The 15,482-nt window shown below is 33.8% G+C and overlaps 1 protein-coding gene and 1 pseudogene across 1 annotated transcript; both read left to right on the forward strand.

The window, feature by feature from the left end:
* The first annotated feature begins 4,880 nt into the window (after positions 1-4,880).
* LOC107953016 (PHD finger-like domain-containing protein 5A) lies at positions 4,881-6,200 on the forward strand. The gene is made up of 2 exons (XM_016888245.2): positions 4,881-5,284; positions 5,680-6,200. Exon 2 carries the CDS (start codon positions 5,715-5,717, stop codon positions 6,045-6,047), a length of 333 nt encoding a protein of 110 aa, XP_016743734.1. The 5' UTR covers positions 4,881-5,284; positions 5,680-5,714; the 3' UTR covers positions 6,048-6,200.
* A 1,606-nt stretch (positions 6,201-7,806) lies between these two features.
* Positions 7,807-9,125, forward strand: LOC107953006 (PHD finger-like domain-containing protein 5A; annotated as a pseudogene).
* The last annotated feature ends 6,357 nt before the right edge of the window (positions 9,126-15,482 follow it).

Raw genomic sequence — 15,482 nt, forward strand, 5'->3', positions numbered from 1 at the left:
TTAATTGTGCTATTAAATTACGTTAGAAGGAATATTCTGACTAAGGAAAGACTTGGTATTTAAGAGATCCTTGTGATCCACCTCTCTTCCCTGGGAATTGAACTTTGTGTGATTTTTTAGTACAATAATTTACACGCTTCCGACCCTATTGGAACTACAAGTGGTATCAGAGCCGAAGGTTAATCGTAGTATGCTCTGTGGTTGCAGTTTGAACTGATCTTCCACATCAGAAAAGATTTCCTTAGGTATATTGAAAGATTATGGAGAAAACGGTCGGTGTAGGAGCTTCAACATGTCCATGTGGACAAGACCGACAATTGCAAATGCAAGACTGGCCGTGGAGATCTTTGATGGCACGGGCCATTTTGGTATGTGGCAAAGTGAGGTTCTAGATGCCCTTTTTCAGCAGGGTCTAGACATTGCCATTGATGAAGAGAAACCAGATAATGTACAGGAGAAAGATTGGAAGGCGATCAATCGGTTGGCATGTGGCACAATTTGATCATGCCTTTCTCGAGAGCAGAGGTATGCTTTTTCAAAGGAGACTTCTGCAAATAAGTTGTGGGTGGCACTTGAAGAAAATTTTTTGAAGAAAAACAGTCAAAATAAGCTCCACTTGAAGAAAAGACTGTTTCGCTTCACATACGTCCCAAGTACCACAATGAATGATCACATCACCAAATTTAATCAGTTAGTCACTGATTTGCTGAATATGGATGAGACATTCAAAGATGAAGATTTGGCTTTGATGCTGTTGGGGTCACTTCCTGAGGAGTTTGAGTTCCTAGAAACTACTCTACTTCATGGCAGGAGTGATATATCTCTGAGCGAAGTCTGTGCGGCCTTATACAGTTATGAACAGAGAAAGAAGGACAAACAGAAAAACTCAATCAGAGATACAGAAGCTTTAGTAGTCTGAGGTCGTTCATACACTCGGAAGAAAACTCAAAAGGGGAGATCAAAGTCAAAGTCCAGACTCGGGAAAGATGAATGTGCCTTTTGTCATGAGAAAGGCCACTGGAAGAAAAATTGTCCAAAGCTGAAGAATAAGGGAAAAGCTGCTGTAGATGCTTGTGTTGCAAAGCATGATACTAGTGACTCTGAACTATCACTGGTTGCATCATCATCGTCGTTCCATTCAGATGAGTGGATATTGGATTCGAGTTGTACCTTTCATATGTCCCCTAACCGGGAGTGGTTCTCTGATTTAGTAGAACTAAATGGAGGAGTTGTTTATATGGGCAATGACAATGCCTGTAAAACTGTTGGGATAGGTTCAATCCAATTAAAGAATCAAGATGGATCAACCAGAGTTCTGACTGATGTTCGGTACGTGCCCAGTTTGAAGAAAAATATCATCTCATTGGGAGCCTTGGAATCCAATGGTTCAGTTGTTACTATGAGAGATGGGATTTTGAAAGTGACATCTGGCGCACTTGTGATATTGAAGGGCATCAGGAAAAATAGCTTGTATTACTACCAAGGTAGTACAGTTATTGGAGCAGTCGCTACAGCTTCCGGTAACAAAGAATTGGACTCAATGCAGTTGTGGCATATGAAGTTGGGACATGCCAGCGAAAAATCCTTGCAAATTCTGGCAAAGCAAGGATTGTTGAAAGGTGCAAAGGCTTACAAATTAAAATTTTGCGAGCATTGTGTTCTGGGAAAGCAAAAGAGAGTGAAATTCGGTACTGCTATCCATAATACAAAAGGTATTTTAGAATATGTTCACTCAGATGTGTGGGGGCCTTCCAAGACACCTTCATTGGGAGGAAAACACTACTGTGTTACTTTTGTTGATGACTTTTCCAGAAGAGTTTGGGTGTATACCATGAGAACTAAGGATGAAGTGCTTAGAGTTTTTCTTAAATGGAAAACTATGATCGAAAACCAGACTGGCAAGAAAATCAAGCGGCTTAGGACGGACAATGGAGGGGAATATAAAAGTGATCCGTTCTTCCATGTGTGCCAAGAGTATGGTATTGTTCGACACTTCACAGTTAGGGATACACCACAGCAGAATGGATTGGCAGAGCGTATGAATCGAACATTGCTGGAGAAAGTTCGATGTATGTTGTCCAATGCTGGGTTGGGCAAGCAATTTTGGGCTGAGGCTGTGACATACGCTGGCCATCTTGTTAATCGTTTGCCATCATCTGCATTAGAAAGAAAAACTCCTATGGAGGTATGGTCTGGAAAACCGGCTACAGATTATGATTCCTTACATGTGTTTGGAACCACTGCATATTACCATGTGAAGGAGTCAAAGTTAGATCCGAGGGCAAAGAAAGCTCTCTTTATGGGAATCACTTCTGGAGTGAAGGGATTTCGTCTTTGGTGCTTAAGCACAAAGAAAATGATCTGTAGCAGAGATGTTACCTTTGATGAATCTGCCACATTGAAAAATGTAGCAGATAAAGATATTCAGACGAGCAATACTCCACAGCAGGTGGAGTGTACTCCAAAACAGGTGGAGTTTGAGCAGATGGGGATTTGCCCAGTTAATAAGTCTAATTCTCCAGCCACAATGGAGGAATTAGAGGTTGAAGAGATTCTGACCCAAGAACCACTAAGTACACCAGAACCAGTTGCAGTTGCAAGGCCACGGAGAGAAATTCGTAAACCTGCTCGATTTACTGATATGGTGGCCTACGCCCTTCCCGTTGTTGATGATATTCCTATCACTTATCAAGAAGCAATGCAAAGCTTAGAAAGTGATAAATGGAAAAGCGCCATGGATGAAGAAATGCAGTCTCTCCGGAAGAACAATACTTGGGAGTTGGCGCAATTACCGAAAGGTAAAAGGGCAATCGGATGCAAGTGGGTATTCGTAAAGAAAGATGGATCTCCTAGCAAGAAGGATATTCGCTACAAGGCAAGATTGGTAGCTAAAGGCTACGCTCAGAAGGAGGGAATTGACTACAATGATGTATTTTCCCTTGTTGTGAAGCATTCCTCCATTAGAATTTTGTTGGCCTTGGTAGCACAGTTGAATTTGGAGCTAGCTCAACTTGATGTTAAGACAGCTTTCTTGCATGGTGAGTTAGAAGAGGAGATCTATATGACTCAGCCCGAAGGATACACAGATGCTGGTGGTAGAAATTGGGTTTGTAAGCTGAACAAATCGCTATATGGATTGAAGCAATCCCCGAGGCAGTGGTACAAGCGATTTGATAGCTTTATGAGAAGGCAGAAGTACACAATAAGCAAATATGACAATTGTGTGTATTTGCAGAAGCTGCATGACGGATCTTTCATTTATCTACTCTTGTATGTTGATGATATGTTAATTGCTTCGAAGAGCCAAAATGAGATAGATAAGCTGAAGGCTCAGTTGAATCAAGAGTTCGAGATGAAAGATCTAGGTGAGGCCAAGAAGATTCTCGGCATGGAGATAAGTAGAGATAGACCGAGAGGCAAGCTCTGTTTAAATCAGAAGCAATATCTGAAAAATGTATTACAATGTTTTGGTGTAAATGAAAACACAAAACATGTAAGTACCCCACTTGCTTCTCATTTGAAACTTAGTGCTCAATTATCTCCGAAGACTGAAGATGAAAGAGAATATATGGCGAAAGTCCCATATGCTAATGCAGTTGGGAGTTTGATGTATGCAATGGTGTGTACGAGGCCTGACATTTCACAAGCTGTTGGAGTTGTGAGCAGGTATATGCATGATCCTGGAAAAGGACATTGGCAAGCTGTGAAATGGATTCTACGGTGTCTTCGAAAAACCGTAGATGTTGGTTTAATTTTTGAACAGGATGAAGCACTTGGTCAGTTTGTAGTTGGATATGTTGATTCCGACTTTGTTGGTGATTTAGATAAACGTCGTTCAACTACGGGGTATCTGTTTACTCTTGCGAAAGCCCCAGTGAGTTGGAAGTCTACCTTACAGTCTACAGTAGCTGTGTCTACTACAGAGGCAGAATATATGGCAGTTACAGAAGCTGTTAAGGAGGCTATTTGGCTTAATGGATTGTTGAAAGACTTAGGAGTTGTTCAAAGTCACATAAGTTTATATTGTGACAGTCAGAGCGCTATTCATTTAGCGAAAAATCAAGTCTATCATTCAAGAACCAAACATATCGACGTAAGATATCACTTTGTGCGGGAAGTCTTTGAAAAAGGAAAAATTCTACTTCAGAAGATTCCAACAGTAGATAATCCCGCAGATATGATGACCAATGTGGTAACAACAATCAAGTTTAATCATTGTTTGAACTTGATTAACATCCTGAGAATTTGAGCACCTTCAGGTGTATGGCGCTCGAGAGCGCATTTGGAGGCACTACAAAAGATAGCTTTATCAAATTTGGGGAGTTGAAGGAAGTGTGTGAAGATGTGATTATCCTAATCAAATCTTCAAGGTGGAGATTGTTAACATTATGATTAATGGCAGACAATTTTAATGGAAAACAATCCAAGTGGTGCAAGTTTAGCACCCTAAAGTTGACTTTGAAAAAGTGGCATGGGATAATTTTTTTTTGGTCCTTGAGATAATGGGCTATTTATTGTTTGGTCCTTGAACCTCAACTATAAATAGGCCTTCTCATTTCTCATTTCAATTCATCCCAACCAATCTTTCTCTCTTAGTTTTCTCTCTTCTCCCATTTGAGAATTCTTAAGGAATTCTATTTGTTTGTAATATTTTGGAGATAGTAAAGTTATCATCTGGTTTTAGTAGCCCGAGGACGTAGGTATAATTTACCGAACCTCGTTAAAACTCTTGTGTTCTTTTTGTCCTATTTTTCTTTCAATAATTGAGGGTATAATAGTAGTATTTAATTGTGCTATTAAATTACGTTAGAAGGAATATTCTGACTAAGGAAAGACTTGGTATTTAAGAGATCCTTGTGATCCACCTCTCTTCCCTGGGAATTGAACTTTGTGTGATTTTTTAGTACAATAATTTACACGCTTCCGACCCTATTGGAACTACAATATTTACTTCGATACATGCACTTACATACAACATAATTGATTCGATTTATCGAATGATGCACCATATAATACTTGGTGTAGTTTGCCCTGACTTAGCAATTTGGCTTTTGGTTAAAAAAGAAAAAGAAGCCGAAAACCTTGACAAGAAATCATACCTTTGACCATCACTTTCATCTACGACGGCAATCATACCTTGACAAGAAATCCGACTTGCTTATTACGTAAATGAAAACTCTATTAAACCCTTTGTGTTCTGTTTCAAATCCAAAGCTTTCTCATTTCTCTGCTATCAGATTCTCAGGCCAGTAGCCATAGCCAGAGCTCTGCTATCCCTTCTCAGGTTTTAATCTGTCTATTTCTTGCTTTGTCAATTTTTTGTTTTCTGCTTCCTATTTGTGTTCATAATTTTTAGCTCAAGGTTTCAGTTAAAAAAAAAACACAAATAAGGGTTTCGTTTTTCCTTTTTCTGGGTCTTCTTTTCTCAATATTTGCTCTGTAAAAGATTTTTGTTGACATTATGGGTTTTTCTTTTTATATAAAAAATTATTATTATGTTATAATTAGCATTGTATTTTTGGTTATATTTATGCATGCATGTATGTAGGGTATGTAATGTATGCCATGGTATGTAGTTTTGTATGTATGTATGTATGTATGTATGCATGCATGTATGTGTGTATGTAGGGTATGTTATGTACGTATGTAAATAAGGTAATTTTGTGTTTTTTGTTTCAGTTACTTGAACAAGCTAGGAACGATTTGCAGCAGTCATGACCAAGCATCACCCCGATTTGATCATGTGCCGGAAGCAGCCCGGTATTGCGATAGGACGACTGTGCGAGAAACATGATGGAAAATGCGTAGTTTGCGACTCCCTCGTTCATCCTTGCACGCTTGTTCGGGTCTGCGATGAATGCAACTATGGCTCGTTTCAAAGTAAGTGTGTTATCTGTGGAGGTGTAGGAATATCCGATGCATATTACTGTAAAGAGTGTACACAACTAGAAAAAGACCGAGATGGTTGTCCCAAAATCGTTAACCTCGGGAGTGCTAAAACCGACTTGTACTACGAGCGTAAGAAATATGGTTTTAAGAAACAATGATTGCTGCATAACTTGTTGGGATTAGGTAGCTTGGAACTGCATATCGAGCCTTTGGGTTTCGACTTTGTTGTATGTTAGATGATGGTATCTCGAGTACGATGGCCGGATTAACATATATATATCTGCTATGCAAACAATTTGTCTTATTGTTTATGGAGTTAGATTCAATGAGTTGCATATTCTTTTATTTGATGTGTTCATAGTCTTGCATCTATATGTCAATGGGAGATAAAAGTACCGTAGACACCCTTATGCTAGAAGTCAAATTGCCTTTTGCCATTTTCACTTAAAAATGAGTAAATTAATTTTTATATGTTAAATCAAAGAGTAAATCGGTCTTTTTTGTTAAAAATTTCATTAATTTGTATAGTTAAAAACAGGCGTGATTGAGGGAATAAACAAATAGTGACAGGTTGTGTGTCACATGTATCTCAGGAGGCAATTTTTAACAATAGAAATGGATGAAATTTTTATCAGAAAGACCAGTTTGCTCTTTAATCTAATGTATAGGGGCTAATTTGTATATTTTTCAAGTAGAGGGGGAAAATGTAATTTGACTACTAGGACATGGGATAATTGTTTTTAGTGAAGGGCTTATAGATATTCAAGTGTTGAACCTATTGGATTATATCTTTTACGAGTTATTACATGAACCAATTGTACTAAATCGGTAAATCCTCGATCATATATAGTCCAATGTGAAAGTAGCTCTCTTTTATTCCATTGGGTATTAATTAAGGATGGCAAAACCCTCCCCAGTGGGAAATTTTTTTAGTGAATGTGAGGCTATGCAGGGATGATTTATTTTTGGATAATGTGTACGAAACGATTATGGTAAATACTTACTCTGTCCCACCCGTTACATAAAATTACTATTTTATAATTATATATAATTATTAAAAGGTTAAAATGTGTTATGAAAAAGAATTATGTCATTTTTTCTAGTAAATTTTGATATTCGACATTTATATCTGAGCCCAAATTATACAATTTAAAAAGCGTATAGTGTCTAGTAAAACTATCACGCGTCACATTTTAATTCGATGATATCATCTTTTGGGGTGAAATAAAAAGAAACTAATAGTTTAAGTATCGCTTTTAATAAAAAAATTATTACAATTTTAATTAAGATTTTAAAATTTTACCATAAAATTTTTGAAGTAAGGAAACATATAGATGTCATGATAATCTGATTAAATAATGGCAACACTATGAATAGTAAAAAATAATAATATATTGTTGATTTAGTCTTAACTCGATTGGCATGAGTATTATTGTCAATACAGGAGGACGTGGATTTGAATGTATTGAAGCGCAGTATCCTCCAATTTATGGGTCGGGGAGGGGTTATGAATAGTTGTGCATTCTCAAAAAAATAGATATAATAAAAACCTATAATGAGATTATTTAAATAATAATAATGTTTATCAACTTCTTTAATAAGCACTCTATCGTATTAATTAGAATAATACAATTATCAAACTTTAATCTTAATTAATTGGTTCGTGCAATAAACTTGAATACTTAGTTAATAATAAAGAAAACATTAATAAATTGTCGATTGAGTTTGAGTTCAATTGGTATAAGTATTACTGTCAATACAAAAAAACGTAAGTTCAAGCGAGCTAAAGAGAATTATTGTCTATCAAAATCTATAATGGAATTATTAATGTTTATGAGCTTGTTTAATAAGCACTCTATCGTATTAATATAAAATGATGGATTATGATATATTTTTTTGGGTTTAAGGGATAATACACATAATTACTTCGATTTATCCATGCACAATATAATATTCTACTTTTCCCTAACTTAGCAATTTGATTTTTGGTAAATAAAAGAAAAACTCGAAAACCTTGACAAGATATCATATCTTTGACCATCACTTTCATCTACGACGGCTTAGCAACTATATAAAAACTCTATTAAACCCTTTGTGTTCTGTTTCAAATCCAGCGCTTTCTCATTTCTCTGCTATCAGATTCTCAGGCCAATCGCCATAGCCAGAGCTTTGCTATCCCTTCTCAGGTTTTAATCTTTTTATTTCTTGCTTTGTCAACTTTTTTTATTTTCTGCTTCCTATTTGTGTTCATAATTTTTAGCTCAAGGTTGCAGTTCAAAAAAAATTATCAAATAAGGGTTTCTTTTTTTCCTTTTTCTGGGTTTTCTTTTCTCCATATTTGCTCTGTAAAAGATTTTCTTTTTGACATTATGGTTTTTCTTTTTATATAAAAAAATGATTATCATGTTATAATTAGCATTGTTTTTTTAGTTAATTATTCACTTCTTTTAATTTATTTTGAATTAGTTATGTCTTTCATTTTGTGATGTTGGGTTCTTTTAATTCATCTTTGATTCTTGATAATGTTGCTTGCCATTGTCTGATTATATTTATGCATGCATGTATGTATGTGTATGTAGGGTATGTACGCATGCATGCATGTATGTGTGTCTGTGTGTATGTAGGGTATGGTATGTTATGTACGTATTTGTGTTTTTTGTTTCAGTTACTTGAACAAGCTAGGAACGATTTGCAGCAGTCATGGCCAAGCATCACCCCGATTTGATCATGTGCCGGAAGCAGCCCGGTATTGCGATAGGACGACTGTGCGAGAAACATGATGGAAAATGCGTAGTTTGCGACTCCCTCGTTCATCCTTGCACGCTTGTTCGGGTCTGCGATGAATGCAGCTATGGCTCGTTTCAAAGTAAGTGTGTTATCTGTGGAGGTGTAGGAATATCCGATGCATATTACTGTAAAGAGTGTACACAACTAGAAAAAAGACCGAGATGGTTGTCCCAAAATCGTTAACCTCGGGAGTGCTAAAACCGACGTGTACTACGAGCGTAAGAAATATGATTTTAAGAAACGATGATTGCTGCATAACTTGTTGGGATTAGGTAGCTTGGAACTGCGCATATCGAGCCTTTGGGTTTCGACTTTGTTGTATGTTGGATGATGTTATCTCGAGTACGATGGCCCGGATTTACATACATATCTGCTATGCAAACAATATGTCTTATTGTTTATGGAGTTAGATTCAATGAGTTGCATTCTTTTATTTGATATGTGTTCATAGTCTTGCATCTATATGTCAATGGGAGATAAAAGTACCATAGACATCCCTAGAAGTTAGATTGCCTTTTGTCGTCTCTATTCAAGAAATGAGTAAATTAGTTTCTATACGTTAAATCAAAGAATAAATCAATCTTTTTTGTTAAAATTTTCATCAATTTGCCTTGTTAAAACTCGCGTTGTTGAGGGAATAATTGTAAAAAGTCCAATTTTCAGTGGTGTCGGAAACAGTGATTTAAGACCACTAAATCCAATGAGTGAGTTCAAAAAATTTTATTATTTAGTAATTATGATTTAAATGTGATTTTAGAAAGATTTGTGAAATAGTGATTTGAGTTTAGAAGGAATTATTAGGTTAATTGGTTTTGAAAACGGGGTATCGAGACCTCAATTTTATAAATCGAGCCGTAAATATTTTTATAAATATTTACGGAGTGTTATTAAGTTAGTATTAAAGTTTCGTCAGAAAATTTTAACGTTTTGATAGTTAATTAAATAAGAAGGACTAAATTGAAAATGATGTAAAACTTGTTAATTAAAGAAATAGTGATTAAATAGCTTAAGTGGTGAATAAGGAAGGACCAAAAAGGAAATTATACACTTATTAGAAGGCTGAAACGGCATGTGCAGAGAAAAATCTTGAAATTGGATGAATTAGGGGCAAATTGATCGTTTGGGAATTAAGGTAAAAATTAAAACAAAGACTAAATTGAAAATCTAGACATTTCTTCATCAATCTTCAGCCAAAAACACCATAGAAGAGTCCCTCAGAAGCTGGTTTTTCATATTTTTACACCATATCAAGAGCTCGTAAATCAACGAGAAAAAGGGAAATTAGTCGAGTAGTCTCTGAACTATTACCAATTTTACAATCCAACCCTGGTAAGTTCATATGGTTAAAATTTCATGATTATTTGTTAATTTAGGAATGGTAAAATATATTTATTCATATTTTGTTGTTGAAATTAAGATTATTGTAAAAGTATGAAAATTGAATTGAATGTTTAAAATGAGTAGAACGCAGGATTCAGTACGATCGTTCCGTGGCAAAGAATGAATTGACGGATAAGACCATAGCTGGACCATGGCAATATTTAAATGTAAGATCATAGCTGGGCTATGGCATTTTAATGAAAAGACCATAACTGGGTTATGGCACCTTGAATGTAAGACCATGGTTGGACCATGACAGTATATATATACATGTGTAAGACCATAGCTGGGCTATGGCATTCTGATAATAAGACCATAGCTGAGTTATTGCACTACAAATGTAAGACCATGGCAGGACCATGACAATGCATCTGTAAGACCATAGTTGGACTATGGCACAAAAAGAATGATGTACTCATACTCGTAAGTTGTTCTTCGATTCAGTAAGAAATGGTAAAAGACTTATGTGATTGAATTGAAAGATTTATAGATTATTATTGATATTGATCTGAAGGAAGTGTGTTTATTGATTATATTGTATTTGACAGGAAAAATGTATGATTTATTTACAATTTAATTTATTATATTAAGTTCGATAAGATCAGTGTTTAACCTATTGAACTTACTAAGCTTCATTAAGCTTACTCGTGTTGTTTAATGTTTTTGTAGATTAATGTGTAATCGGGAGATCGAATCAACACATTAAGGTACACTATCCAGTTTAATCCAGTAGTTTTTGCAATGTAAATTTTGGTTTATATGGCATATATAGGGTTGGTTTGGCAATGAAATAGTTTGAATTGTGGTTGTGAATCTTAAATGTTTGTATGTATGCAAATTAGTAGTAGAATTTGATAAATCAATTAAATGAGTTAAATAGGTAAGTATAAGTAATTGAAATATTTATGATGTTATGTTGAGAACATGTTTTAGCTTGTATTGATTGCTTGGTTGGGATATATTGGTGTATGTGAATGTTGAGTGCAGATTAATGTTAAAATGGGTGAGAAAAGTGGCCTTAAAATGACATATTTTCGCCCACACAGGCAGAGACACGGGCATGTGTCTTAGCCGTGTGTGACACACAGCTTGACACATGGGCGTGTAATCTGGCCGTGTGTCCCCTGCACCTTGAAATTTCAAAATAGAATACCTAGGTTTTTACACACGGCCTAGCACACGGGCCTGTGGCTTTGGCCGTCTGACCCCTGCACCCTTCACACGGCCTATCACACAGACGTGTGGATGGCCGTGTGACTCAAGTCAGAGAGTTACACGGGTGTAGACACGGGTTGGAACACGACCGTGTGCCTCACATCGAATGCCCACACGGCCTAAGACATGGGCGTGTCATTTGGCCGTGTGAGTCACATGGTCAACCACTTCTAAGGTGTATATTGGGCCTCGAGAGCCTATATAAGGGTAAATATGAGTGTTTTATGATTGGTTATTGATGTGTATATTAAATATTATGAAACGTTAGTATTTAATTAGTAAAGTTCAGTAATACTCTATAACCCATTTTCGGCGACGGATAAGGGTTAAGGGTGTTACAATAATCAAATTGTGACACGTCATGTACCACATGTATCTCAGGAGGCAATTTCTAACAATAGAAATGAATAAAATTTTTATCAGAAGGGCCAATTTACTCTTTAATCTAATGAATAAGAGCTAATTTATATATTTTTTAAGTAGATGGGGGGAAATGTAATTTGACTACTAGTAGTGTTGAACCTATTGGACCGTATCTTTTACGAGTTATCACATGAACTAATTGTACTAAATCAGTAAATCCTTGATCTATATAGATCAATGTGAAAGTAGCTCTCTTTTATTCCATTAAGTCTTAAGGATGGCAAAATCCCCATCGTTCAATAGATTCCAAATCAATCTGCCTTGAAAAGAGTGGATACTTTTTTTAAAGAATGTGAGGCTATGCGGAGATAATTTATTTTTGGATAATGTGTACGAAGCAATTATGATAAATATTTGCTCTGTCCCACCCGTTATATGAAATTACTATTTTATCATTATACATAACTATTAAAAGGTTATTAAAAAAAACTATTAAAAGGTTAAAATGTGTTATGAAAAAGAATTTTTTTCTTTTTTCTTAATAAATTTTGATATTTGATATTTATATTTGAGATCAAAATATAATTTTTTTTATTTTTTATTTTTTTATTAAAATATGTTAACTCGAATTTTTGAAACCTTAAAAAAAATATTTTTCTAACAAATGACTTTTATTTGCAAAATTGTATGATTTTGACAAAAAAATGCTTTTATTTTAATGTAAATTACAAAATTAGCCTTAAATTATATGATTTTTATAATTTGAGTACTTTTTTTATTATCTAATGTAGAACTTAAAATATCAATTTTGTTTCGTTTTATTTAAAAAGTGTATGATGTCGAGTAAAACTATCACGTGTCACATTTTAATTGGATGATATCATCTTTGGGGTGAAATGAAAAGAAAGTGAAAAAATTATTACAATTTTAATTAAGATCTTAAAAGTTTACCAGAAAAGTATTTATCGTAAGGAAACATATATTAGATGTCATGATAATATTAAATAATGGCAACACTAAGAATGGTAAAAAATAATAATAAATTATCGATTTAGTCTTAGCTCGATTGGTAGATATTAGTGTCAATAAAGGAAGACGTAGGTTTGAGTGCGCTAAAAAGCATTATTGTCAATCAAAACCTATAATGAAATTCTTAAAATAATAATAATAAATTAACTCCAATGTTTATGAGCTTCTTTAATAAGCAGTCTATCGTATTAATTAGAATAATATAATTATTAAACTTTAATCTTAATTAATTGTTTCGTGCAACGAACTTGAATCCTTAATTAATAACGAACAAGTTTGACTAAAATAAATCTGTGCAAGACTCACACATCGAGGGACAAAATTGGGGTATAAAGATAAATTTAGTCCATAATATTTATTTTTTTATCAAATTGGTTCTTGTTATTTAGTTAAATTTGACCCTAATATCAACCTTTTAAAAAAAGATGAATTGTTGTTTTTTAAACAGAAATTCAAAATAAAATGTCATTTTTTTTAAACATGACAGCTCGTAAGGCTATTTATATGTTTCATTTTTTTTAATTTATGAATTTTTTTTGAAGTTTGAATGGTTTTATTTTTTAAATATATTTATAAATTTTAAATTATTTGTTGACGTGATTTATAAGATAAATAGTGTCATTTTAATATAAGGTACACATGAGATATTATACCAACATTGTTAAAAAAATTTAATATTTTAGTTAGCGTTTTTATTTTTTTATTTTTGAAAAACCAATGATCAAATTTAACTAAAAATGACCAAATTAACAAAAAAAATATAAACATTAAAAATTAAATTCATCGTTTTATTTAAAATTAAAAAAAAAATGCGACACATTATTTGCCTAAAGTAAAACTCGAATTTCATTCATCAAGCTCGATTTTAACTTTGCCAACGCAACCAAAACTTGTCAGTTCAATGACTTAAATCATTATATTTCTACAATATTTTATACATTCATATCATATGGCATAGAGTGTATATGAAAAAGAAAAGAAAAAAGATAATGCAGCTTTAGAAAGCGGCAACATCAAACTCGTTGACTCTTTTTGATCAAGATGAAGCGAACGGCTCAGATTCAATCAAGAAACAAACAGTTTCATGATAAAAACATGAAATGCACGACCTGTAAAAAGTCAACTCTCAACTCCCAATCACGATTCGCCACGTAATAATATTTAAACTGGGGAACTTTGTGTCTATAAATAGGGCTTCCCAAAAATTGGCAAAAATACAGAGGACCTAAATGAATTTACAAAATAATGAGTTTTAAAGCAAAGTTTTGCTTCTTTCTTCTATTTACATTGACTATAGTGTCCTCGGCTCGTAAGGCGATTTCAATTTCATCCGGTATGTATTCTCGATTTATTATTTTCTCGATCCATTATAATTAAATCCACTTAGAAGTTTTCCCCGTTATATCTTGTAAAATTAATAGGATTATTGTTGATTGTATGAAAGTGGAGTTGGATTTCATTTAACCACATTCTAGTCAAGCATTCCAAGACTATTATTAACATTCTATGACCATACAGTATAAGGCACGTGTCTAAAAAGAGTCCAGAAAGAATACGATAGATTCAACTTCCGATTTGCTTTTTATTTTTATTTTACATTAGTAGAGGAGATAATATATAAATAATGAGATCGACATTCTTGCCTGGTTTGTATAATATTACAGGAGATGAGATATTGATTGCTACGGAAGAAAGGTCTCTAATGGCGAACATGGAAGATTACAGTGAACCAACGGCGAATCGTGGCCATGATCCTGCCTCAAGGGCTAGAGGTGGCAGCGGAAATGGTCATGGCCGAGGCCGTAGCAGAGGTCGAAAGGGTTAATGATAACCTTACTTAATTTTGTTTTAAGTAATTGTGCATGTGATGGTAAAGTTTTGTAGTGTAATAACGTTGATGTAGTAATTATTGTGATATATGTCAAATAAAAATATTTATATATTTATTTTGTAATTTATAATAAACCGATCAATCTTGTTAATTTTTGTTCGAAGATTTAACTTGATTTGATCAATAAAAGTTAACAATTCAAATTCGAACATGAAATGATCTAAAACGTAAAATTATTTAAAAAAATAATTTGTAATGACCAAACTTGAAAATATTTGAATAACCCAAATTTAAAATGACTCAAATTAAAAGCGATCCAAAATTTATAACCCGATTTGACATTTTACTATTGACTATGTTATTTATACTTGAAAATGAGTGTTTATACTCAAAATTTTATTTCAAGATTTCAAATTAAAATTGGCATAAAAATTTCATGTGATGGCCCGATGGCCAGGGTGTTCACGGCCCCAGTTGTGATTTGGGTTTGAGTCATATTAATCGTGTTTGTTATTCGGGATTTGTTAAACTATTTGAGGAATAAAAAAATGCACCCTATACCAAATACTTACATATCTATCTGATAACTAAATTTTTACGATGTTGATACAAATAAAATTATATATTAAAAAGGGATTTTCTAAAATTTCGTATTACTAAAATTTTGGTTAAATTATGCTATTAATATTTATACTATTTATAAATTGAGTATTCAATTATTATAATTTAATTAATTAGTTTTAGTCTTTTTTTTATTAATTTTAGTTTTTATACTTTTTAAATTTTGAAATTTCTATTTTAACCCAATCTATAATTTGATTCAATTATACTATTAGGGGTGTGCAAAATTCGGTTAAAACCGAAAAAATTCGGTTAACCGACCGAATTCGGTTAATCGGTCGGTTAACCGAATATTTTCGGTCGGGGGTCGGTTAAGAATTTTTTAAATTTTCGGTTAACGGTTAAATCGGTTCGAAACCGGTCGGTT

This window comes from Gossypium hirsutum, chromosome D13 (genome assembly GCF_007990345.1).
Source record: "Gossypium hirsutum isolate 1008001.06 chromosome D13, Gossypium_hirsutum_v2.1, whole genome shotgun sequence".
In the NCBI taxonomy this organism is placed as follows: Eukaryota; Viridiplantae; Streptophyta; class Magnoliopsida; order Malvales; family Malvaceae; genus Gossypium; species Gossypium hirsutum.

Excerpts from the sequence above, each read along its gene's own strand:
- LOC107953016 (XM_016888245.2), top strand. The coding sequence starts at position 5,715 with ATGACCAAGCATCACCCCGATTTGATCATGTGCCGGAAGCAGCCCGGT.